A 26,751-nucleotide genomic window follows, 5' to 3' on the forward strand; every position below is an offset into this window, starting at 1 on the left:
GGTTGACGAAATATTGAAAAGAAAAGAAGAAGAAGTTACCTTCAACTCTTCCAAGCGTCAAAGGCAGATTCAAACTCTCTTGTAACACCATTTCTGGGCTCTAAACCTTTTATCGGATCTCTATTTATAAATAAATAGTGGAGGTGCTTTAAGTCCTAATGTGATAGAAACTGTGGAAGTTATAGGAGTCTAAGAAGGTTTAGGTATCCTAGTTCAACTGAAAGGATAAAGAGGTGTCACATGTCCTTATCTTAATCAAAATGATCAAAGAATTTGTGGAGGCCAACATGACTACATGGAAAAGTAATACTCCATTTTGTTTGCGGCCATTAAATTTCCACATGAAAAATTACTCCATGATTAAATAACTCATGGTATTCACACGAATGGAGTACTTAATAATGCATGTCATTTTTTTTTGAATGAAAAAATGTCAGACATTTGAGAAAGAAGATCTCTTTCTGGTTAAAAAATATAGCTAAGGAGGTCCAAGAAACTCTTAAATTATTCTTTTGGCAGTATATCCCCATGAATAAGCAAGGATACTCGTGCAAGCTTACTTGAAAAAGTTATGGCACACTACTCTTGGGAATAATTACTCTAAAGTAGTGCATGGACCAACAAAAAGGGATCTTAGAAAGAAAGATATTATACTTCAAGCCTCGTCTTGGAAGTGCAACAAATCTACACTCCGACAAGTCTTAAAGTATGGGGCATTTATCGGCATATAAATTTTATTAAAATTAAATTCACAAAATAATTTGGATTATATTTTAAATTCAAGATATATTCTCCAAATAAATACTATGGGCTAATATAATTGAATTAATTATATTGGTCCAATATATATGGATCAAATAAATAAGTCTTACTCCATTGGGCTAGCCCATTTAATTGGGGCTAAAGTGATAAGCCCACTTCATTAAGCCTAAAATGTCATCTTCCTAAAGGCCCGATTTGGTGCCACGTGTCAAATGACGTGGCATGCCAAGTCAAACAGAAGAGCCAATGCGATCATGCCACGTATCAAAATGACAAGGCATGCCAAATCAAATTAAAAGGCTAATGAAATCGCGCTACATGTGCAAGTGACATGTTCTGGCCAATCAAATGCGACCTTGTCACTCTTTAATCTGATTGGTCGGAAAGAGTTTGTTCTCATTACAACTCTTCTATCTTACAACTATAAATAGGGGTCTTCATAACTCATAAAAGATACCAGAAGATATAACAAGAAGCAAGAAAGAGCTCATGGATCAAACGCTGCAAATTCCTCCACAAATTTCAAGCTTCAAGCAATCAAGTTCAAGCGCAAGAATGAAGAACAAATCAAGTTCATGCTCAAGAACAAAGAACAAATCAAGGTCAAGTTCAAGCAATAAAGCTCAAGCTCAAGAACAAGATCATTTTTTGTAGAAACAACTACATATTCAAGATCAAGCTCAAAGGCCCTTGAATTTATTTACACTTGGAAAGAAGAATCAGAGGATTCATAGAGATTGTACACTCATATTATTTGAAATCAAATACTACGATTGTCGCATATTTTCAGTCTCGATTATTTTCTTGACGCAAATTTATTGTCTATAATGTCATTTAAAATAAATGCACAATTTACAACGTATTTAAAGATTAACTAATTTGTTTAAATTTCGGGACATGACGTTGTGAAGTTTGAACCTCAAGGTTCAAACTTCAAGACATTGTGTCCTAAAGTTCAAAAATTATATTGTAGCAAGAAATTCGAATCTTATATATGTCCCGAATTTGAAATTAGCAGTTCAGAAATTCAAGACACTTTGAATTTCAAATTGGCAACTCAATAATTCAGAATACTTAGTCCTGAAGTTTGTGTGAATTTTCTAATTTTTAAATATATTATAAATTTTGAATATATTTTAAATAGTAGGCTTAAAAGTAGCTACTAGTGCACTTTGCCCAAGGATTGTGGTATGACATATAGGATCTGATCTCTCTATCCTTAATTGAAAATCTCGAGTTCAAGACTAATGAAAGAAAAAAATTCGAATATAGAGCGTTTTTCCCTTTAATGAACCTTACACGATGCAAATCCAAAATAGTCGAGGTCTCAATCGAACCTTACACGATGAAAAGACTAAAGTGATGCGAAAGAGTAACACCTAAGTGGAAATCTGTGTGCAAAGTTATTCGACATATTTTATAAATTTTTGTAAACATGAATATCTATTTTGATATATAGTTGTATACGACAGAAATTGGGGCTACCCGATTTCGTGGGCTCGAGAGTCCCTTCAAGAACGAGATCGAAATAGACTAGGAGCAAGCCCGATATATAAGGTCAAAATCATATGCCTCCGTTGTTTTGTAGGCTCGAAAAGTCGCATCGAGGACAAAAGTTCGATATAAACCAAGCTAAGGCTCGGAGGTAGAATAAGAGGCTCGAAGACCTAAGTGCTCGAGGAATACCGGGGTCAAGTTGCTCGACCCCAAAATAGTATCGTTATGGATTTGTACCAGAACGAGCTAGATTCCTACCACGTCTCCAAAGTCATGGCGCAAATCCCGGAATAGGATTGTACGATTCCGTACTAGGCGGTTAGACAATTGTACCAATAATATTCCTTACTGTAAATAGAAATATACCTTATTTAGGGGTTCCCCTATTATATAAAGGGGACCCCAATCATTTATAACATCATCTAATCATTGAGCAAAGAATATACTATGATTACCCAAAAGGGTTATCACTTTTGGGTCATCACTTGTTTTAGAAGTGAATTTTGCATTCTGAGGCCTTAAAAATCTCTTTCAGCATCACCTTAATTTGCATGCGCAGTCCAGGCCCGTAACCGGAAAGCCATTATGTAAAAATCTGTGAAAAATGATAAATTTTGACTATAAAATGAATTAATTTGACTTCGATCAACATTTTAGGTAAACGGACTTGGACCTGTGATTTGACGGTCCCGTAGGGTCCGTAGGAAAATATGGGACTTGGGCATATGCCCGAAATTGAATTCAGAGATCCCAAACCCAAGAAATAAATTTTTGAAAGAAATTGTTTTGTTGAAATAATTATGAGGTTTTTGGAAGAGAAATATGTTTGAAACCATTGGTATCGGGCCCGTATTTTGGTTCCGGAGCCCGGTACAGATCTTATATATGATTTGAGTCAAGCTTGTGAAAATTGGTAAGAAACGATTTTAAAATGATGAGAAGCGGACCTTATTTGAGAAATTTGGTAAGTTTGAAGTTCTTAAGAAATTTTCATGACTTTGATGCTAAATTCATAGTTGTTGATGTTATTTTGGTGATTTGAATGTACGAACGAGTCCGTATGATATTTTTAGCTTGGTGTGCATGTTTGGTTTGGAGTCCCGTGGGCTCGGGTGAGTTTTGGATAGGCCATGAGGTGGATTTTGGACTTGAGGAATTGCAGACTTTCAGTTGTTGCATTGCAGGCCTGTAGGCTTCGCATTAGCGAAGCCTGGCTCGCAAATGCGAGGGGCATGTCGCAAATGCGAGGGGCATGTCACAAATGCGAAAGAAGCCCAGGCCAGCCTACCTCGCAATTGCGAAAATTCTATCGCAAATGCGATACTCCCCCTTTTAGCCAGTCGTCGCAAATGCGACACATTCTTCGTATTTCCCACCTAGCAAATGCAAACATAGCAGAGGGCTGGGTTCGCAATTGCGAACCCTGGTCGCAATTCCCATATCTACAACCTGCAATTTTTATACTTAGCCGAAAATCTCCCACTTTTCACACTCTTTCAAAACCAAAACACTCTTGGCGATTTTTCAAAGACAACTCTTCTTCCAAATCGATTGTAAGTCAATTTTAACTCGTTTTCTTCAATCATTAATATCTTTTCACATGATTTCAACTCAAAATCAATGATTTTCATGGGGGAAATTGGGTGTCTTGGGTAGAACCTAGGTTTTTCAAAAATTGGGGATTTGGACCTCGATTTGAGGTCCAATTTCAAAACAAATTATATATTTGGGTTCGTGAGGAAAAAGGGTAATCGGGTTTTGGTTCGAACCTCGGGTTTTGACCATGTGGTCCCGGAGCGATTTTTGACTTTTTGGGTAAAACTTTAGAAAACTCATTTTCATGCATTAGAATTGATTCATTTAGTGTTTATTGATGTAATTAAGTAACTTATTGCTAGATATGAGCAAATTGGTGGTGGAATCAAAAGGTAAAGCGATAGTAGAGGCTTGAATTGTGTTCGTGGCATCGAGGTAAGTGTTTAGTCTAACCTTAGCTTGAGGGATTAGGAGTCGAGTCCTGTTTGCTATGTGGTATTTGTCTAGTACGACGTATAGGTATGGTGACGAGTATCTATACGTTGGTGTCAAGCATGCCCGTGAGTCCTATATTGTGATTTTTTATGACTTCGTTGTATTATTCATGCTTTGATAATGATTTCTATTGTTGGACAAAGTTTGTGGAAGTAATTGTGACATTTGAACATTGAGGAGCGTTGGCTCGAGTTGTACAATGAAATGTGAAAGTATACGTGGAAATTGAATCTTTTAGAGTATTGGCTCAAAGTTGTGAAGTGAGTTATGAAGTAAAAGTGGAAAAGAGAAGAGAATCATAATATTAACTCCCTCGCCGGGATATTGTTGTTTTTCATGTTATCTCCCTTGCCGGAATGTTTAGATTTCTTTTGATGTTATTCCCTTGCCGGGACTTGATTGTTGAACTATTGTTCCCTTGCCGGGATTCTTATTGTATTTTCATTTATTTCATTGCCCTATTATTTGTGATTGTTGTTTGGGTGAGGAAGAGAGTTAAAGCACGAAGGGTGATGTCGTGTATTGTTTGGTGAGAGAGTGATAAAGCACGAAGAGTGATGCCGTGTATGATTTGTGAGGAAAGAGTGTAAAGCACGAATGGTGATGTCGTGCCGCACGATGTACCATTCCATGCCGATTATATTGATTATATGGTGAGAACGAGAGTAAAAGCACGAAGGGTGAAGCCGTGCACATTTTCATTACTTGATTGCTTTGGTGAGGACGAGAGTAAAAGCACGAAAGGTGATGCCGTGCACTTAATGATTTCTGGTTCTTTGTTGATATCCGAGATTTACTGTTTCCTTCAATTACCTGTTGTTTTTTCTATTCTGAATTGATATCTCCCCCGCAGTATGCTACCCTTCCCATATTTGACTGTTTATTTCTGTTCTTCTTTTCTGCTGTATATAGTTGAATTGCACAGGTTTATGTGGTAGTCTGGTCCTAGCCTCGTCACTACTTCGTCGAGGTTAGGCTAGGCACTTACCAGCACATGGGGTCGGTTGTGCTGATACTACACTCTGCACTATGTGTAGATCCCGGAGCATCTTTTGGACTGTAGATTGGGTGGCTACCTTCAGTCCACGCGGAGATCCAAGGTAGACCTGCAAGCGTTCGCAGGCCCCGGCGTCTCCCTCTATCCTTTTATCCCTGTTTCATTTCCTTAATTCAGAAATAGTGTATCGTTTATTTTTTGGACTTTGTATGTAGTAAATCTTAGATCGTCTGTGACACTGTGACACCAGTTCTGGGTGGTTAAGGCTTAAACAATTGTATTAGTTACATGTTCAGATACTCTTGCTTTTCTTTCGCTTATTTTAAATTTCCGCTGTTTAAACGTTATTGCTTTATAACTGTTAAAGAGAATAAAAAGGGTAAAAAGGTTATTTGTTCAATAATTGACTTGCCTAGCTCATATTAGTAGGCGCCATCACGACTCCCGAGGGTGGAAAATCCGGGTCGTGACATATACTCTCTACCTTTTTGCCTACTGTTCATCAGAATTGTCCTTAGCTCCACTTTTCTTATTTTACTTTTCTTACTTAATTGTTCTTACTGTTCTAACACTACCTCAAGGTCACTAAGCTCGAGGTCACTATTGTTGAGTAATATTGGTTTGATTCACTTGTCTCCTTCATCTCTACTTCATATTTCTTGATTATTAATTGGTATTGAACTAAATCACATATCTTTAAAACCACAAATCAAATTTAATTGTTACTCGTATTTTCAAGGTAAACAGTTTGGCGCCTACCGTGGGATTAAAGATAATAGTGATTATTTCAATACTGATTCTCATAACACACGTTATTTTTACATTTGTTCTTGTCAAGAATTTTTGTTCTCACATAAAAACATGTCAAACTCGCGAAACACACCTGTACACGACTACGATTGTCTTGGATTTCATGGGGAAAACAACAATGTAGGGGTCGGTTTACCACCAATAAACCCTGAGGAAGTGCCAAATGTGGAACCGGTCGATGTTAGTTCATACATTACTTTGAATGCGGATCTAGGCGCAGACCCCAGAGGAAGTGTGCGTAGGGAATCCCGATTTGGGGGCCAAGGAACACAGGGTATAGGAGACGGGGGAATCAGCCTCAAAGTAATATTCGAGATGTTATAAGCTCAACAGATTGCCATCGCTCAACTTCAAAGTCAGGATAAAATTCCAAGTGTGGTCGAACCAGGGGACACTCGACGTACTGAGCCAGTGCCGGAGAGACCAAACGGTAATGGCTCGGGGACTGACCCCACGATAATGAGGATGCTTGAGGAACTCACCAAGAGAATCGAATCCGGGGAGAAGAAGATTGAGGATAATGACAAAAAAGTGGAGACTTATAACTCCCATGTTAATCAAATACCGGGGCACCCCCGATCTTAGAAGGACTAGATTCTAAAAAGTTCGTGCAAAGATCCTTTCCCCCTAGTGCGGCTCCGAAGCCAATCCCCAAGAAGTTCCATATGCCCGAGATTCCCAAGTTTAACGGGACGACCGATCCGAATAAACACGTCACCTCGTATAAGTGCGCCATCAAGGAAACGACTTGGAAGATGATGAAATTGAATCCGTACTGCTGAAGAAGTTTGGGGAAACTCTATCCAAGGGTGCCTTGATATGGTATCATAACTTACCACCTAATTCTATTGATTCGTTTGACATGCTTACAGATTCTTTTGTAAAATCACACGCCGGAGCCATTAAAATTGCAACGAGGAAGTCGAACCTTTTCAAGGTAGGGCAGAAATATAACAAGATGCTCAAGGAATTCGTATCTCGGTTCCAAGTAGAGAGAATGGATTTGCCTCCGGTCACCGATGACTAGGCTGCTCAAGCTTTCACTCAAGGTCTCAACACTCGGAGTTCTATATCATATTAGTTGAAGCAAAGTTTACTCGAATACCCGGCTGTCACTTGGGCCGATATACATAATCGGTACCAGTCAAAGATTAGAGTCGAGGATAATCAACTAGGGACTCCTTCGGGGTCCGTTTATCCTAGCAGGCCCATGGGTAGGATCAAAAGGGAGTCGATCGAGAGCCGAGGTCCAATAGAGATCGAAATCAACCGTATAATGCAGACCGTAGAAGCAGCGAGTCTGGGCAAAGCTTCGCATGAAATGAGAGGAGAAATGATCGATGTCAAAATTCACGGGGGCTTGATGCCGAGGAAGATCATGTTAAATATCCAATATCGGAATGGTACGACCCCAGTCCAATCCTTTCTATTTTTTTGACTAACACTTGTATGTTTTCGACAAGGATCATCATGAAGCTTTGGACCTAAAGCACGTGTTACACTCTTTTTCCCTTAGACCATTTTTTGTCCCAAATGGGTTTTTCCGGTGAGGTTTTTAACAAGGAAACCATTGTCGTGTTAACTTAAAGCAATTCAACGGTATATGAGGTTCCCTACAATAAGCCTCGAGTACTGAAGGGCATTGCCCTCGAATGTTTACTTTGTTGCAAGAAAATCACTTTAGGACATCGGGTCTCCATAGGAGAACTTTGTAATGGGCTAAACGGTCGGATGAACCGTGTCCGTATAGAATAGTCGAGCCCCGATGGCAAAACATGTACGCATGTATCAATTATCCAAAGAATCATTCTTTATATATCAAAACACTTTGTGTATCAAAGAAACTTGCTACTATACGAACATCATACTTGTGATTCCACGAGAAATGGCTCAAGGGCTACAACGCAAATACACTTCGAATACGTGGGGACTGTCATCGACAGTCAACACATTCGAGTATCTGAACTTGAATTTATAAGACCTCAATGAGGCATCCCTCAATGCAAAAGACAAGACCATCATACTCGGAGACTAACCTTTCGGACAAGTTCGAAAGGTTATCGGGAAACAAGTCCAAGAGACATACCCGAAAGCTACGGTCATATTAAAGGCTACAGCCATATTAAAGACCACGGTCATATTAAAGACTACGGTCATATTAAAGACTACGGTCATGTAAAAGGCTACGACCGAAATAATGCGACTTGGAGATGTCCGACTTTCGCCATAAATTAAAGGCCTTCAAATACTTCGAAAAACCGGTTAAACTCGGCTACCCTCGGCAAAAGCAAAAAGGGCTTTGATAAAATCAGCCTTCGAATAATTTAAAGGCTTCGATAACATCAGCCTTTGAAAAAGCCTCAAGAGGTATTAACACGAATGGTTTCTGATCGATTGAACCCTCGAAAAACCTAACGGGTACAAAAAACACATGCTAAGGCATAAAGAAATTTTCACTAAGTCTTTTAGCCAAAAAGAGGGAAAAATTATAGTCGTTTCAGAGGCCGAATTGGCCCAACTTAAAGAGCCAAAGGGCCAATCTAAAAAAGCCTAAGGGCCAATATAAAAAAGCCTAAGGGCTAACTTTACTTCGAGTTCGAAAAAATCCTCACTCGGCTATAAAAGCCTAAGGGCTATTTTTATTTCGAGTTCGAGCAAGTACTCACTCGACTACTAAACCCAAGGGCTACCCGAGTTCGAGAAAATTCTCACTCGAGGACTATCTATGAAGCCTAAGGGTTTCTCTATTTCGAGTTCGAGCGAGTCCTCACTCGATCATAAAAGCCCAAGGGCTATCTTAACCCGAGTTCGAGTAAACCCTCACTTGGGGACTATCTATAAAGCCTATGGGCTAACTTCATTTCAAGTTCTAGCAAGTACTCACTTGACTACTAAGCCCAAGGGCTACCCGAGTTCGAGAAAATTCTCACTCGGGGACTATCTTTCGAGCCCAAAGGCCACCTCATCTCACGTTCGAGCATGTCCTCGCTTGGCCATAAGGCCTTAGGGCTATTTTTATTCAAGTTCGAGCATGCACTCACTCAACTATCAAGCCCAAGGGCTACCTTACCTCATCGACTGTTGAGCCTAAGATCTACTCAAACTCAAGTTCGAATGGCCATTCGGGGACCATTGATCAGAAACGTTTGAGGGCAGAACTTTTTATCTGTCATTACCATCTCAAACTTTGGACATTCAAAAGGAATTTTATGATAAGGCGCTTTGACCCGCACAAAAGGATAATAGATTCAGAAGTCATGGAAGGAAAAAGGCTTTGTATAATCCTTTTTACAAGAGCTATAGGTCACGATCAAGTGTTCCTCGCAAGGGCCGATCAACCTCAAAAGCAAAAAATTAATAAGAGCACGAAACCCAAGAGGCACGGTCCTTATTGGCAGAAGTGTCTTCGCCTTCAGAACTTTCCCCGCCGCCGGACTCGCTAAAAGTTCTTAGAGTTTTCCTCGAGAAAGACCAACTTCCAAGCTCTCATTTCCTCAGCCGCTTACGTCACGATGATGATGTCGTGGTAAATCGGGATAAAGATCAAGGACTCAATTCATTTCTTGTCGTTATACTCTAAGAAACGCGGGGACTATCTGTATCCGGTAGAAATCGGGGCTACCCCGATTTCGTGGGCTCGAGGGTCACTTCAAGAGTGAGATCAAAATAGACTAGGATCAAGCCCGATGTATACGGTCAAAATCATACGCCTCCGATTTTGTAGGCTCGAGAAGTAGTATCGAGGTCAAGAGTTCGATATAGACCAAGCTCGGGCTCGAAGGTAGAATAAGAGGCTTGAAGACCTAAGTGCTCGAGGAATACCGAGGCCAAGTGTGCTCGACCCCGAAATAGTACCGTTATGGATTTGTACCAGAATGAGCTAGATTCCTGCCACGTCCCCAAAGTCATGGCGCAAATCCCGGAATAGGATTGTACGATTCCGTACTAGGCGGTTAGACAGCTGTACCAAGAATATTTCTTACTGCAAATAGAAATATACCTTATTTAGGGGTTCCCCTATTATATAAAGGGGACCCCAATCATTTGTAATATCATCCAATCATTGAGCAAAGAATATACTTTCTACCTTTTTGCCTAATGTTCATAGAATTGTCCTTAGCTCTACATTTCTTATTTTACTTTTCTTACTTAATTGTTCTTACTGTTCTAACACCACCTCGAGGTCACTGTTGTTGAGTAACATTGGTTTGATTCACTTGTCTCTTTCATCTCTACTTCATATTTCTTGATTATTAATTGGTATTGAACTAAATCACCTATCTTTAAAATCACAAATCAAATTTAATTGTTACTCGTATTTTTGAGGTAAACAAGTAGTATATAAGAAAAAAATTATATGCTTTTAGTAATTTAAAATTTGTATAAGCACATTCGTGATGTTTGATTTTGCCATTGAAAAATTGTAAAAATTATTTTTCTAAAACAAGAAAATTTTAAAAATGATATTATTTGACTTGGTTAGAATTGATTTTAAATTTCAATTAACAATGGTTGGTTTGAATTGATTTTAAATTTATAAAAATTGACAGTGGTTGGTTTGATTCGATATTTATAAAAATCAAACTAAACGGCTATATACAATATATTAATAATAATAATAATAATAATAATAATAATAATAATAATAATAATAATAATAATAATAGTATTTCTTTATTAAGTGTAAAATTTATTCTCAACTTGTAGGTATTACCTATATGGATATTTTTCTTCTATATGCACTATTTTTAGCTAAGTTGTATTAATTCTAAGAATTAATAATTCTAAAATAGAGATACTCACTATGGAGTATATAAAAAGAAACGGAAAAGGGTCAAAACTGTCCTCACACTATTCGATTTGGTAGAAATATGTCCTTTGTTCATTTATTGAGCCAAAAATCCTCCCACCGTTATCTTTCTGGCTCGCTTATGCCCTTACGACTAATGGTCAATGCTAAACAAATAAGGTTTACTTAATTTACAAGTGGCAACTTTTTATTGGTCCAATTTTAAACCATGACCCCAATTAAATAACCTACCCTTAACCTGTTTTTTATCGGCCCAAAAATCCGACTCGCCTTAAAAATGGCCAAACTCTTGATTGTCAAAAAAAATAACTTCTTCATATTTTCAATTCTACCACCTATGCCAACATTCCCTTTCCTCCATAGCAACCACGCTGCCACCACATTTTTAGTCTAGAGGCAATTTTGGTTATTTTTCTTATTTTTATCTTCTTCATTTTATATTTACCATTGGAGTTGTCATTTTTCAAAAATGTTCGTCAAAAGACCTTAATTTTCACATTCAAATGTCACATATAATGATAAATCTTTTTTTGTTTCTCATCACATAAGATAATCAAAGAACCCATTACAAATACATGGGCTTTAAATTTCGGAATAGTCCAGTTTTTTCTTCACAATTTTTATAAATTTTGCAAACTCTTAATAAGTTGTTAGACCCAAATGGTAATTTATTGTAGAAAATAAAAAATTTACGGCCTAGGTACTCCTTCTCGAACAAAATCCTAATTTTACAACAAAAAAAGGACATCAAATCAAAAAAATTAAAGATTTTCTAATCAAACCCTTTCGATTAGCATAATATTCTCGCTGTTAGAGGAATGACACAAACAAAAGAATCATGGTTGTGATGGCAACGTGGTTGTTACGGAGGAAAGGGGTTGGTGGCAACTATGGTTATGGTAGAGTTGAAAAGATGGAGAAGCTAATTTTTTTTATCAATCAAGAATTTGACTATTTTTTTTAGTGGGCCGGATTTTGGGGTTGAGTAAAAAAAAGGGTTAAGGGTGTGTTTGGATTTTTACATTCCTATACACTATTTAAAACTTTATTACCCTCCCTACTCAAGTTTCAATTTAAATACATCCTATATACAAATTTACCAATTATATACACTTTAGGAATTAAATTACTATCCCTTCATATTAAGAATCAATTATTTTTCATCCTTGTTCTCTCTCTCTCTCTCTCTCTCTTTCTCTCCGTCTCTCTCTATCTCTCAATCCCTAATTTCAGTAATGTAGAGCAAATGAAAAGAGAGCAGCAATTCCACCATTGACAGCCATTAAAAAGCTTTGAATTCGATTTTGGGTTTTCAAAAATTATTATTTGTTTGGATTTGGTGTTGTTGCAAACAATTAGGAATATTGTTTGGTGTTTATATCTCAATTTTGAGGGTGTTTTGATGAAGATTAGACTTGATTTTGACTGAATTTCAGATTGAAACTCGAAAAAGAAGAAGAAGAAGAAGACATGATATATAGTATACTTACGAAATTGTAGTAAAATTGTAGGTAAATTGTATTATGTTGTTTGTATATATTTTATTATTTAAATATTGTATGAAAGTTGAACAATATTATATAAAAATTGTATTTAAGTTGTATGATATTGTAGTTATATATAACTAGGTAGAAATAATGTAAAGTTGTAGATAAGTTATATAATCTATAATTAGTTGTATGAAATTTATTTTTACTATGTATAAATCAGATACAAAATATATAAAAGATATATTGTATAAAATTTGTATAAAAATTATATTTAAGTGTTATGATATTGTAAATGTATATAACTGGGTAGAAATAATGTGTGAAAGTTTTAGATAAGTTGTATAATATATAATTATATTATACAACAGCCTCTCTGCCCCTCGGGGTAGAGGTAAGGTCTGCGTACATATTACCCTCCCCAGACCCCATTTGTGAGATTACACTGGGTTGTTGTTGTTGTTGTTGTTGTGTATAATATATAATTAGTTGTATGAAAAAGGTTCTCATTGATATTAGAAAAATAAATTTGAGTTAAACTAAAATAAATTTCCTAACTTTGAGTTGTTCGATTACAGCTTGTTTGGATGGTTGTTACGCATCGTTTCATAATGTATTGTATCGTACTGTATTGTATTGTACTGTATCGTTTGATAAATACAATGTTTGGATAGATTGTATCGTTTGCCATCGTTTCATGATATCACGCACCAACAATATTAAGAATAAACTTGCAATATTATAAAGAAAAATTATGATACAAGGTAAAATTACTATATAAAAAAGTAGGGTAAATGATAAAATAAAATAATTTAATAATAATAAAGGGTGAGATTGAGAGAAAAAGACAAGGTAACGACGCGACCATACCAAATCGGTCGTTACATAAAGTGGCACATTTCATCGCTATGTAACGATGAATTTAACGATACGATACAATAAAATTTAAGTAACAATCAAAACAAATATTGTATTTAAAATAACAATACAATACGATACGATACAATGGGTAACAACCATCCAAACAAGCTGTTAATGACTTTCCATTACCTGCCCTAAGCTCAGTCACGGGATTTAACCTTTTTCTCTACCTCAAAAGGCCAAGGAGCAGGTCTATCAACATCAGAACTTTTGCCAAAATACCAAACGATTTTCACAGGTAAAGAATAATACTACAGTAAATGGAACAAGTTCAGAGCAATTGACCAAACACTAAAACCTCCTGTGGTTATTCTTTGATTTTCCCCATGTTTGTTAGGTCATCTTCTTCTATATTAAACAAATATTTGTTCACTTTTTCGAATATTAATTTGTAACAAGAAAACAACTTTGAATAGTTTATTCAGTAGATACATATGTTCATGAATCCCAAGGGTTCAAAGCAGCCGCAGAAAAGATCCCGTACCAATATTCTAGACTTAAGAAAGAGAAAGGTGAAAAAAGGAAAATAGGTGTAACTAAATTCCTTGATTGAAAGCAGTAATAATGAATTGCAAGCCTTTTAAGGTGGAATGTATATATTTTGTAAATAAAATTTATTTAGGTCGGGTAATTAATTAAACATAAGTATTTTTGGTAATAAAGTTTCAAACAGTGTATTAAAAGATAAAAATTCTATGTTTAATTGGGGTCATAGTTTAAAATTAGACCAATAAAAAATTTTCACGTATAATTTAAACAAATATTTTTTTTATTTGGCATTGATCGTTAGTCGTAGGGGCATAATTGAGCCAGAAAAATAATGATGGGGTATTTTTGGCTCAATAAGGGGTCATTTGGTATTTGGTATGAGGTGTAAGAAAGTATATGGGTGGTATAAAAATTTAATACCACCTTAATATTCTGTTTGGTTAGCAAAAGAGGTATAAGTTATTCCGGTGTTAATTTTAACACCGTGATAACTTATACCTTATAGAGGGTGGGGTAATTAGTACTGGTATAACTTATACCTTCTTCTTAGAAATTATGCAATTGCCATTTTTAATACAACATATGAAACAGTGGATAAACAACAATCCTCGCATAACTAATCCCAGCATAACTTATCTCAACATAACTTATACCGGCATTAGGGGTGTTAATGGTTCGATTCGGTCGGTTATTTTATAAAATACATACCATAACAATTTTTCGGTTATTCTATTATATATAACCAAAGTTATATTTTTGAAACCGTCCCAATCATGTCGGTTTCTCTTTCGGTATCGGTACGGTTCGGTTAATTTTCGGTATTTTTTTAAATGTTATGTAAAATTCACCAGTAGAAGTAGAATGCAATAAAATACGTTCTTTTATAGGACTTAGCAAAACTTTCTAGACATTCTTACTGTTTAAAGGGTGATGAATTAAAAAAACATGAAAGATGGCCATAGTTTAGATCCATCAACTATTCTATAGCAACGTAAAAGAAATTAAGTAAAAGCAAAGAAAATATAAATTACATGAGTGGAAAGTTATTAACCAAGCTAGGACTCAAGAATAAAGTCATAGAAGATTAAATATTCAAAAAGGTAAATTCAAATTATATGAATGGAAACATATTCAATACGTTGTAGTTTGCTAATCATAATCGCTAGAATACTTTGTGTCTTACTAATACAAATACTTGAAATAACTTAGTTTAAGTAGAAGTAACATAATAGGTTTTAGAAATTAGTATTATAAGTTTAATTACTTGTTGGCTTGTAATGGTTTTTATAATTCGAAGGCCCAAAGAAAAATTTATTGCTTTATTATTTTTAAACTTATTATCTAAATATATTTTTCACATAAAATTTATTCGATACGGTTCGGTATTTTTCGATTTATTTTTATAAAATAAAAAACATGCCGTAATTATCGGTACAGTTATAGTTTTATATAAAAACCTACGGCTTTTTAAAAAAAGCCTAAAAATCGGTTCGGTATGGTACGGTTCGATCAGTTTAGTCAGTTTTTAAATATTCATTGACACCCCTAACCGACATAACTTTATATCGATATAAGTCGTATTCAAACCAAATGAGCCTAGGTGACGGAGGATATATTTATACTAAATCGAATAGGCAGGGTAATTTTCACCCTTTTCCGAAAAAGAAATAAAAAGTAGTATAGAAAAAAAGAAAAAAGAAAAAAGAAAAAGAGGAACAAAAAATTCGAAAGTCAGCCCTACTGTGTTCAGCAGCCACTGCGTTTCTGAGCTTCCATTTTCAGTCTCCTTCTTCAGCTCCAATGAATCTCAAAACTTAAACGATTTCTTCCATTCACGGAGTCGTCAACACCGCCGTCTGATTTCCCAATACAATGATCCAATTAACGGCGTTGATTACTCCATTCCGTTCAGTTCACTCAATTCCTCTCTTCTTTATCAAATTCTTCCCATTTTCCGTTTCATCTTCAACCTCAGAAGAATCTCCAGAACCTTCCATTAATCACCAACTCTTCTCCCTCCTTTCACATCCGAATTGGCAAAAACACCCTTCCCTCAAAACTCTAATTCCTTCCCTATCCCCTTCTTCCTTTTCGTCTTTCCTCTCACAATACCCAAATCTAAATCCCCAAATTGCCCTCTCCTTTTTTAATTATCTCTCCTGTGTCCCTTCTTTCAAACTCAATGTTCAATCCTACGCGTCCCTTTTACGGATTTTAATTTCTAATAATCTCTTTCGGGTTGCTCAAAAAACCCGACTTAACATGCTTAAATCATGCGAAACTCGTGACGACGCCGTTTTTGCGATGCGTTTATTGCTTGATATGAACAAATATGATGAGTTTAAGCTCAATGTGTGGGCTTATAACACGTTGTTGATGTGTTTATCGCGATTCGTTATGATTGAGGAAATTAAATGTGTGTTTGATGAAATGTTGAGTGATTTAATTAAGCCTGATATTTATACTTTTAATACTATGATTAATGCTTATTGTAAATTAGGTAATATTGTTGAGGCTGAATCTTATTTGAGTAAGATTTTGCAAGCTGGTTTGAGTCCCGATACACATACTTACACGTCGTTTATACTGGGGCATTGTAGGAGAAAGGATGTAGATAGTGCTTACAAGGTGTTTGAGGAAATGCCTAAGAAGGGTTGTCGAAGGAATGTGGTTTCGTACAATAATTTGATTCATGGGTTGTGTGAAGCGGGGAGGATGGATGAGGCGATGAGGTTGTTTGTGGAAATGGGAGATGAGGATGCTTGTTGTCCGAATGTGAGGACATACACGATTCTCATTGATGCGTTGTGTAGATTGGATAGGAGGGCGGAAGCGTTGCGATTGTTTGATGAGATGAAGGAGAAAGGATGCAAGCCGAATGTTCATACTTACACTGTGCTTGTTGATGGCTTGTGTAAAGACTTTAAGCTTGACGAAGCGAGAGTGTTAGTGAATGTGATGTCGGAAAATGGACTAGTTCCAAATGTGGTGACATACAATGCTTTGATTGATGGATACTGTAAGAAAGGTTTGGTTGATGTCGCGTTAGATGTTTTTGACACAATGGAACCGAATAACTGTATCCCGAATGTCCGTACGTACAATGAATTGATTTCTGGCTTTTGTAGGATAAACAAGGCGCATAAGGCAATGTCACTACTTGATAAGATGCTCGAACGCAAACTGTCTCCTACTGATGTCACTTTTAACTTGTTAGTTCATGGACAGTGTAAAGAGGGCGAAATAGGTAGTGCATTTAGGTTGCTTAGATTGATGGAAGAGAATGGTTTGGCTCCTGATGAGTGGACTTATGGTACTCTAGTTGATGGCTTGTGTGAAAGAGGCAGAGTTGAAGAAGCTCACACCATTTTTAGATCTCTGAAAGAGAAGGGTATAAAGGTTAACGTTGCGATCTACACTGCTCTAATTGATGGATTTTGCAAAGCTGAAAGAGTTGATTTTGCCTTGACGTTGTTTAAGGAAATGATTGAGGAAGGTTGCTCCCCAAATGCATGCACTTATAATGTGTTGATTAACGGGTTGTGTAAACAGGGTAAGCAGCTGGAAGCAGCCCAATTACTTGAAAGGATGCCAGAAAGTGGTGTTAAACCCACAATTGAATCCTATAGTATCCTGATCGAGCAACTATTAAAAGAATCTGCCTTTAACCATGCGTACAAGGTTTTTTATTTAATGGATTCCATAGGACACAAGCCTGATGTCTGCATTTACACTTCGTTTCTAGTTGCATATTACAATGAAGAGAAATTGAAAGACGCAGAGGATGTGATGGCTAAGATGGCAGAGGAGGGAGTTAGGCCAGATTTGATGGCCTATACAGTAATGATTGATGGCTATGGTCGTGCAGGATTACTGCATCGAGCCTTTGATGTGCTAAAATGTATGTTTCATGCTGGACATGAACCTTCTCATTACACCTATTCCATTTTGATCAAACATTTGTCCCAAGGAGGACTTGATATCAAAACAAAGGCCAGTTCCATTAATATTGCTGACGTGTGGAAAGTGGTGAAATACGAAACTTTGCTTGAACTCTTTGATAAAATGGGGGAATATGGCTGTCCTCCTAATACAAACACTTTTAATTCTCTTGCTACTGGCCTCTGTAGAGAAGGACGCCTTGAGGAAGCTTCGAGGTTACTTGATCATATGCAGAACTGCGGAATATCTCCTAGTGAAGATATGTACACCTCAATGGTAAATTGTTGTTGCAAGTTGAAACTGTTTGAGGATGCTGCAAGATATCTTGAAACTATGCTTACACAAGGTTTTTTACCATGCTTAGAGTCATACAAGCTCCTCGTGTGTGGATTGTATGATGACGGAAACAATGAGAAAGCTAAGGCGACCTTCTTCCGGCTTCTTGATTGTGGGTACAATAATGATGAAGTAGCTTGGAAGCTTCTAATTGATGGCTTACTTAAGAGGGGTTTTGTAGATAGATGTTCGGAGTTGTTGGATATTATGGAGAAAAATCGTCTTCGGCTTAGTACCCAGACATATTCATTGCTGCTAGAGGGACTTGATAGAACAGACAACAAATAAAAGTATGAAGTTCCTACTTCTGTGATTCTGCTGCATATGTTTGTGCAGTCAAGGATGTCCACAACTAGATCTTCATTGACAATGGAGATCTTCATGTGCACCTTGATACCCTGTTGCTCAAATAAAGATCTCTCGTTCCATGCCTGTAGGCTATTCTGTTTAAGAGGAATTTGCCTCCTGAGAGATCACTTCGGAATCATCACTTGGTATATGCAGCTCCTTCTTACAAGTTACAGGCAAGTTACTTTGTTTTCTTAACTTTTTCTTGCATTCTTCCATCTATTATTCATCTTTTTTTTTTTTTTTTTGATAAAGTAAGAGATATTATAAATGGCATCAAGAAGATGCAGAAATATAGATACAAAAGATTTGTTAGCTCCAGTACAAAGAGTCCTATACTAATGTTAAAGAGCTAACAAAGTCCAAAAAAATTGTCAGGGGAGTTTACAGGTGTTAAGGTACTCCAACTGTACAAAAGTAAAAGACATTTAGCCTTAAGGAGTGGTTTGGAGTTGCTATTCCATCAAAACATCTCCTATTCCTCTCATTCCAAATACACCAAAAAATACATAAAGGGATTAGTTTCCAGATTTTCTTGATGGTTGTACCAACTTTCCAACTATTCCAGTTCAAAAAGGCTTCCTTTAAACTCCCAGGCATTACCCAGTCCATTCCAAAAAGAGACAAAAACATGTTCCATAGATCTGTTGAAACTGGGCAGTGTAGTAGGAGGTGCCTGGATGTTTCTTCATTTTGCACGCACATGTGGCATCTGTTTGCCAAGTGGAAAGATCTTCTAGCTAGGTTGTCTTGGGTCAAACATGCTTCATAAAGTGCAATCCAACCGAAAGAAATCACCTTTGGGGATGCTTTTGTTCTCCATATGAGCTTCCAAGGCCAGTTGTCCACCATTTCATTCCGAGCACAATAAGTACCCTGATTTAACTGAGTATTGGCCATCTGGTTCTACCTCACATCTCAAAGTGTCAGCTGCTTGGTCATTATAGGTGATGCTTCCCAATCTAGCCATCAAGTTGAGTAGCTCTTCAATTTCCCAATCTTGCATGTTTCTTCTGAAGATTGGGTTCCAAGAGTTTCCTTCTCTGTAATGGGATATGAGGGAGTCCTGGTTGGTAGATATAAGGAATAGGTTGGGATATTCCGCCTGCAATGGTGTGGCGCCAAGCCATTTATCTTTCCAGAATCTGATGCGCTGTCCATTCCCAAATCTGAGGCTGCAATTTCTTGAGAACTCTTCCCATAATTTGCTGATGTTCTTCCAAAGACCAACACCATGTGGTGCTCTTGAGGTCTGGTACACCAGTGATTGAGTGATCCATGTTTTGCAGTCACTACTTCCTTCCATAATGCTGGCCCTTCTTGACTGTATTTCCATAACCATTTCAACAACATACATTTATTATGAACAGCTAAGTTACTGATGCCTAGACCACCCATAGTCCTAGGCTGTGTGACCTTGGCCCACTTAACCAGATGAAACTTGTGATCTTCACTATTACCTTTCCAAAGGAAGTGTCTCCTTAACCTATCCAAATGTTGTAGTGATTTCTTAGGAATACTGAATAGAGACATAGTGTAGGTTGGGATACTGTCCAAGACACTACTGATGAGTGTCACCCTGCCTCCCATGGATAAATACTGTACTTGCCAAGCTGCCAGCTTCTTCTCAACCTTTTCAATGATACCATTTCACACTTCAGAGGATTTGAACTTTGCACCCAATGGGAGGCCCAGGTAAGTGGCTGGGAAGGATCCTGTGCTGCAACAAAGAATTCCTGCTAGATTCTCCAAATTGTCCACTGTGTTGACAGGATAAATTATGCTTTTCAGCATATTAATGTGAAGTCCTGACAGTACCTGAAAAATAATAAGTGTTAGATTCAGGTTCTCTGCTCCACCGAATATAAGGGTATCATCTGCATAAAGCAAATGAGAAACAGTGATGACATTCCCTGGAGCTTTCCCCACATCAAACCCTCTTTTCCATTGAAGGTTTTTTGCTTTGTCCAGCATTTGGCTCAGGCCTTCCGTGGCCAAAATGAATAGAAAAGGGGAGAGAGGATCCCCTTGCTTGAGACCTTTTTGGGGGGGAGAAGAATCCGATTGGGCTTGAGTTTATCAAAATTGAGTACTTGACAGTTTTGATACAGAATTGCATCCACCTTATCCACCTTTGTCCAAATCCCATTTTCCTTAGCATTGTGATGAGATATTGCCAATTGAGTTGGTCAAATGCCTTTTCTATATCCAGCTTGCAGATAATACCAGATTCGCCACTCTTCAACCTCCAATCTAGTACTTCATTTGCAATTAAGGGAGCATCTGTGATTTGCCTCCCTTTTAAGAAGTTTAAGAAAAAATTTAAGAAGTTTACATTCTTTAATTCTCACTTTGAATATACAGGACGATCAAACTGCTAAATTAGTTCATTTAAATGAACTCGTGGATGTTGCAGAAGATTGAGGACAAAAACGATTAGATGTCTTGTTTATGAAACTCATGGTTATCTATGCATTTTTAAGTTCTCTCTCTGAATTTGATGTGCATTTGTATTTTGCCGGGGGGCTGGAGGTCGGCCACAAAGTAATTGCTGTGCCAGCTTTAGAGGATTGTCACTGCATAAATGTACAGAATATGGTAACATTTTCCTCCCCAGCTGTTGATTCTACACTAAACATGCAGGCAAAACTGTAATGCACTTAAACACGCTGTATTTCTTGTACAATCCCTCTTCACACTTCTTTCCCCCTGATTCCTATAGGATAGTTGTCATTGGATTCTTGATTTGTCAATTAAGTCAAAGACACAAATTAGCTCGCCTGTTGTAACACCTATTAATGAGTTCAGGTTTTGTTGAATGTATAGCGACATGAGTACCATGGAGATGAGAAAGTTGTGTAAAGAATTATTTGCCGAAATACTAGAAGAATAGTTGAAGAAGTGGTGACATGAAAGTTGTGCTTGATGCTCTCTTTCTGCTGCACTAAGTGGTCTTTTCCTTTCTTGAGTTATGACTACTATGGAAAAAGATGACGACGACTATTTGCAAGTCAATCAATTATTTCAAAATCGTTACAATACATCGATTGTGTTTATATGTTTTCTGTGTTGGTCAGGAAATTTATCATTATGGCATTAAGGGAGTGCAACATACCATCTACGAAAGCCAAACTATGATTACAGCCAATTATATAGAGGGCAGCAAAGAACGAAAGTCCAAACTTATGAAAGTAGAGCTAAAGCAAGAGACTCTATTGATCAGTCTATAATGCAAAAGGAAGCTCTAAAATTGGACGATACCTTTTTATTCCCTATAGTCGAGTTTTGATATTGTCACGTCTTTGTTTCATAAATTTCATTAGAGTGTAAATTATTAATGATTTGTATGAGGAGGGTTAAGATTTAAGTTATCTAGACTTGACAGTGTAAATCTTCTTTTCCCAATTGATCGCTGCAATTTAATTGACTATAGCTCAATTAACCTCATGGTATAGAAAAATTCTGGACTATCAATACTATAGGGCAGTGTTTTAAAAGGCGTTTTCAGGGCGAGGCGCATCAAAAATACCCCGATGCGATGGTGTGAGGCAAAAGTCTCAAGAGGCGTATGCTCAGGCGTTTGATGCGTGTTTTTTTAGTGAGGCATAAGCCATAGAGACTTATTCAAATTAAAACAAATTTTGTTGAATAAGTATATAATACACAAATTCTCAAAAGTCAGTTTGGTAATTACTCAAAAGTTTTAAAAAAGGAACTGAAATGTATTAAATTTAAAAGTCAAGATCTTTTTTATTGATTGAAGCCTTAATTCATGGTTTTTCCCAATTTTTTATTTTGTCTGCTAGTTTGCTAGTATCTCCCAAAATCAATGAATATTCATTTTTCTTTTACAAATACAAAGAGAACTTCATTCTTCTTCATAGCAGCAAGTTCAAAGTTCAAATTGTAAGTTAGTCATCCTTTTTGTTCCTCCATGTAGAAAACCTTATTCTTGTCGACTCAAGTTACCTGTGCTTCTAAGTAGCGTATAATAGATTGTTTTGACTTATTTATTGTGGGGATGGAGCACACACACACACACACACACACACACACATATATATATATATATATATATATATATATATATTTCACATATTCATAGTTTTTTATGCAATTTTACATGTTTATAAATATTTACTGTAATTATATTATTTTATAAAATATTAAAAATTAAATACTTATGGGCTTACGCTCCGTGCTTCGGGGCTTACGTCTTGCTTAGACATATGTAAAACGTCCCGCCTTTTAAAACACTGCAATAGGGTATTGATTCTAGGGGTGAGCGTTCGGTATTTCGGTTCGGTTTTTAGAATTTCGGTTCGGTATTTCGGTATTCGGTTTATCGATTGTGTATACCAAATACCGTACCAAGTTATTTCGGTACGGTTCGGTATTTCTTATTTTGGTTCGGTACGGTTTCGATTTTTAACAATCAATGAACAATCAATGCTAAGTGCTAAGTGCTAAGTGCTAACAGTGGACATGCACAACACAATTGAAATTCACTCTAAAAGAATGTTTTTCGATATATAACACTATAATAAGTTAACAAGAACGTGCACATGGCTGAAACACCAACACTGTAATTTTCACTCTAATTTGACACTATAATTTTCACTCTAAAACTGTAAAACAACTGCACAAGTGCACAACCACAACGTGAACGTGCACAACTGCACATGGCTGAAAGCCTGAAACAAGAATAACATCTGCAGTTGCACAACTATATTACTGCACAAGAATAACATCTGCAGTTGCAGAATAACATCTGCAGTTGCATAACTGCCAACTGCACAATGCACATTACACAACTATATTAAACAACTTAAACACAGTTAAACACTTAACACAGTCCAACAAGTCCAACAACTTAAACACAGTTAAACAAGTTAAACACAGTCCAACAAAAACAGTCTTAACTCTTAAGTATTAACACTTAAACACAGTGCAACACTGCAACTGGCCAACTGCAAGTCTGCACAGTCTTAACACTTAAACAGTTAAATATAGTGCAACAAAAATAGAGAGGGCATCCCTCAACAAACAGTCTTGACTCTTGAGCAGTAGCACGGGGCGTTGAGCAGTAGCACGGGGCATGATTGCACTTGAACCTAAAAAAATATAAATCATAAGTTAAAATATTATAGTTTGATGATAATAAAACAAAACTACAAAATATTAAGTATATCATTATCACCAAACAAATAGAGTATTAAACTTACCACTCAAGATGCAAGTTGCAACTATACATCAAACAATGCTAGTAGTGCTTCCATTATTTTCCATATCTAAAGATAATACGACCAAATATGTCATACAAAAGAAAAAGCATGATATATTATTTTGAATTAAAATACACACAAAATATTAAAGCTTACCAAGCTCGATTTCCTCAAGATACTTCAAGTCTTCTTCAACATTAATAGGATTCTTCTCTAAGCCAATCTTGAAGACAAATAAGAGCTTGCACACATTTAGGAGTCAATGAACTCCTAAATGAATCAAGAATACGGCCACCAGTGCTAAACACGCATTCCGACGCCACACTAAAAATTGGAATTGCCAACACATCACGAGCCAACTCCGAAAGAATAGGAAATCTGGGAGCATGTGTTTTCCACCAACTTAAGATATCAAGTTCTTCACTATAAGGCTCTTGTTCTTCACTAATGTATTTATCCAACTCCGATTTAGCACCCCCATTTCCATTGTCTTCCTTTTGTTTCTTCAAGCTAAGCTTAGTCCTTATTTTTGATGCACTTATAACACTCCCACTAGGTGTATTAGATGTGTTGTTAGATGAAGTAGAACTAGATGGAGATTGAGGACAAGATTCGGTTGAATACTTTTTTAGATACTCTCCAAACAAAGAATTCATATAAGCATACACCTCAGCATTTATTTTCTTCCCTTTTTCCTCCCCAAAAAGTTCTTCAAGTGCTCCCTCAACATATTCAAATTTGTTACGTGGATCCAAGACGGAAGCAATAAAAATCATTTTATTCATCTTTTCAGGCTCACCCCAATACTTCTTGAACTTTTCTTGCATTTGCTGAGCCATTTTTCTCAAATGCTCATCCTCACTAGCTAAACACATTTTCAAATGACAATAAAGTTCAGATACATCCTCAAAATGAGAATTACAAGTGACATAACGTGAACCTGAAACTTTTTTAGTTAGCTCGTGAAATCGTGCAAGAAACTCTATCACATTCCTCACATTCACCCAATCATCAGATTCAAGAGGACCTGCATTACCACCATCTTCACAAAGATGAGAACATTGATATGCAGAAAATCCATCATCAAAAAGATGCAACTTGTCAAAGGCTTTTTCAAAGTGTTGAGCTGTATCCAACATCAAATAGGTGGAATTCCACCTGGTAGGAACATCCAAACACAACGTTTTGGTACATTCTACCTTTACATGTGCACAACACTGTTTAAACTTTAAGGTCCTTGCAGGCGAAGATCTCACATACCTCACAATATTTCTAACACGTGTCACAGAAGCATCAAGTTCTTTCAAACCATCTTGCACAATTAGATTTAGTATATGAGCCATGCATCTCACATGAAGATGTTTACCACTCATCATATTAGTTTTCCACATATCTAACTGTTTAGACAATTCTTTGACAGTGACATCATTTGAAGAAGCATTGTCCACAGTAATAGTGAAAACCTTGTCTAATTTCCATTCAAGCAAACAATCCCTAATAGCTTTAGCCATCTCTTCACCCTTATGACTAGTGATAGGGCAAAAATTAAGTATTCTTTTATGCAACTTCCAATCCCTATCAATGAAGTGGGTTGTCAAACACATATAATTTATTCTTTGTAATGAAGTCCAAGTGTCTGTTGTTAGGCAAATTTTTGGTTGTGCTTCTCTAAAAGAACTTCTTAGATTTTGCCTCAATTCACCGTAAACTTCATAACAATTCCTTGTTATTGTTCTACGAGAAGGAAGACGAAATAGTGGTTGAGTTTTTCTCATAAACTTCATAAAGCCTTCATTTTCTACAAAGCTAAATGGTAGTTCATCAGTAACTATCATCTCAATTAAGGCCCTCCTAACCACTTTTTGATCAAATTTCCAAATTGATCCTTCATCATTTTGGCAAGATTGAAAATTTATCTTTGTTTGACTATTATCTTCTGCAATTTTAAGTGGGTATTCTTTGCATCTAAGCAAATGATTCTTCAATCCTGTTGTTCCATTCTTAGATGAATTAGCAGCATAAGCTTGTTTACAATATCGACACCGTGCTTTCCCAACCCCATTAACCTCAAATTTATCAAAATGGTTCCAAACGTCAGACCTAGGTTGCATTGCTTTCCTTTTCTTGGAATCTTGAGTATCAATGGTGTTGGTGTTACTATCTACCGTAATAGGTAAACTTTCACTAGAACCAACATCACTTACTTTACTTGTATCTTCCATCTATACAAAATTAAACAAATATAAACATAAATTAACAATCAACAAATTAACTACCTTGCTATCAGTAACAATCAACAAATTAACTACCTTGCTACCCTACAAAATTAAACAAATATAAACATAAATTCCCAGTAACAGTTATTTTGAAACCAAAATCTACATAAAAGGTTTCAATGACTATTGTTCAACAAATGATCCTGGGTTAAAGAATAAGAGAGTGACTAAATCTTTTCTTGAAATTCTAGAAGACAACATAATAGAAGATACTGTATTTCATGGTTTTCAAAGAGAGCAGTCTGCTATTGTTAGTTGCTCTGCTCATATGGTAAAGTTCTAAAAATCAGACCTAAGCAAAGTAATCATATGGTAAGCCTAACACATAGTCGTGTACTCACAACTCTTATTATACAAGCAAATGAATTAAACAGCATGAACGTGATACAGATAATATTTTCCTACTAAAGGGAAAAGCTCGGAACACCAGTTCATTCAATCAGCAGTACAACCAAAAGAAAGCGAAACATACCTTTGAAATTGAAATTGAATCGAGCTCGGAACACTGGAACAGGACATCAGCGTCTTCGACACTTCGTTTGCCCGGAATTTGTGAGGAGTGAGGAATCGAATCGAGCTGGAAATCGCCGCCTATGATATTTTCCTACACTGGAACAGTATACTTCGTTTGATGCAGAAAATCAGACCATTATAATTTATAGGCCCATGCGGAAACTCAAAAGTCAAAACTTAAGTAGTCATAGACCGGTGAAGATGAGATGAGACTTACAAAACGTAGACTGATATCCTAAGCAGTCGATTCTCGTCTAGACTCGCAGACTGATAAGTGATATCCTAGACTCGCAGTCGTCCAGTCGAT

At 36.6% G+C, this 26,751-nt stretch overlaps 2 protein-coding genes and 1 long non-coding RNA gene across 5 annotated transcripts; 1 reads left to right on the top strand and 2 right to left on the bottom strand.

Moving 5' to 3' along the window:
• The first annotated feature begins 15,507 nt into the window (after window positions 1–15,507).
• On the top strand, window positions 15,508–21,868 carry LOC104242754 (pentatricopeptide repeat-containing protein At5g65560-like). 3 transcript variants are annotated; one of them, XM_070171747.1, is made up of 3 exons: window positions 15,508–18,372; window positions 18,520–18,606; window positions 20,795–21,398. In XM_070171747.1, exon 1 carries the CDS (start codon window positions 15,677–15,679, stop codon window positions 18,368–18,370), a length of 2,694 nt encoding a protein of 897 aa, XP_070027848.1. In that variant the 5' UTR covers window positions 15,508–15,676; the 3' UTR covers window positions 18,371–18,372; window positions 18,520–18,606; window positions 20,795–21,398. The 3 variants fall into 3 exon arrangements, with proteins under 3 accessions (XP_070027848.1, XP_009796137.1, XP_009796136.1); XM_009797835.2 differs by lacking the exon at window positions 20,795–21,398 and adding an exon at window positions 21,508–21,868 and having other exon boundaries at window positions 15,508–18,606; XM_009797834.2 differs by having other exon boundaries at window positions 15,508–18,606.
• A 1,984-nt stretch (window positions 21,869–23,852) lies between these two features.
• LOC104218960 (zinc finger BED domain-containing protein RICESLEEPER 2-like) lies at window positions 23,853–24,794 on the bottom strand. The gene has a single exon (XM_070172490.1). It carries the CDS (start codon window positions 24,792–24,794, stop codon window positions 23,853–23,855), a length of 942 nt encoding a protein of 313 aa, XP_070028591.1.
• A 754-nt stretch (window positions 24,795–25,548) lies between these two features.
• Window positions 25,549–26,517, bottom strand: LOC138888968 (uncharacterized). Its single transcript, XR_011406489.1, has 2 exons — window positions 26,404–26,517; window positions 25,549–25,877 (listed from the first exon to the last, which is right to left on the bottom strand). It is a non-coding gene; the product is annotated as an uncharacterized lncRNA (long non-coding RNA).
• Window positions 26,518–26,751: the final 234 nt, after the last annotated feature.

The sequence above is a fragment of the Nicotiana sylvestris genome, chromosome 4 (genome assembly GCF_000393655.2).
Source record: "Nicotiana sylvestris chromosome 4, ASM39365v2, whole genome shotgun sequence".
NCBI lineage: Eukaryota > Viridiplantae > Streptophyta > Magnoliopsida > Solanales > Solanaceae > Nicotiana > Nicotiana sylvestris.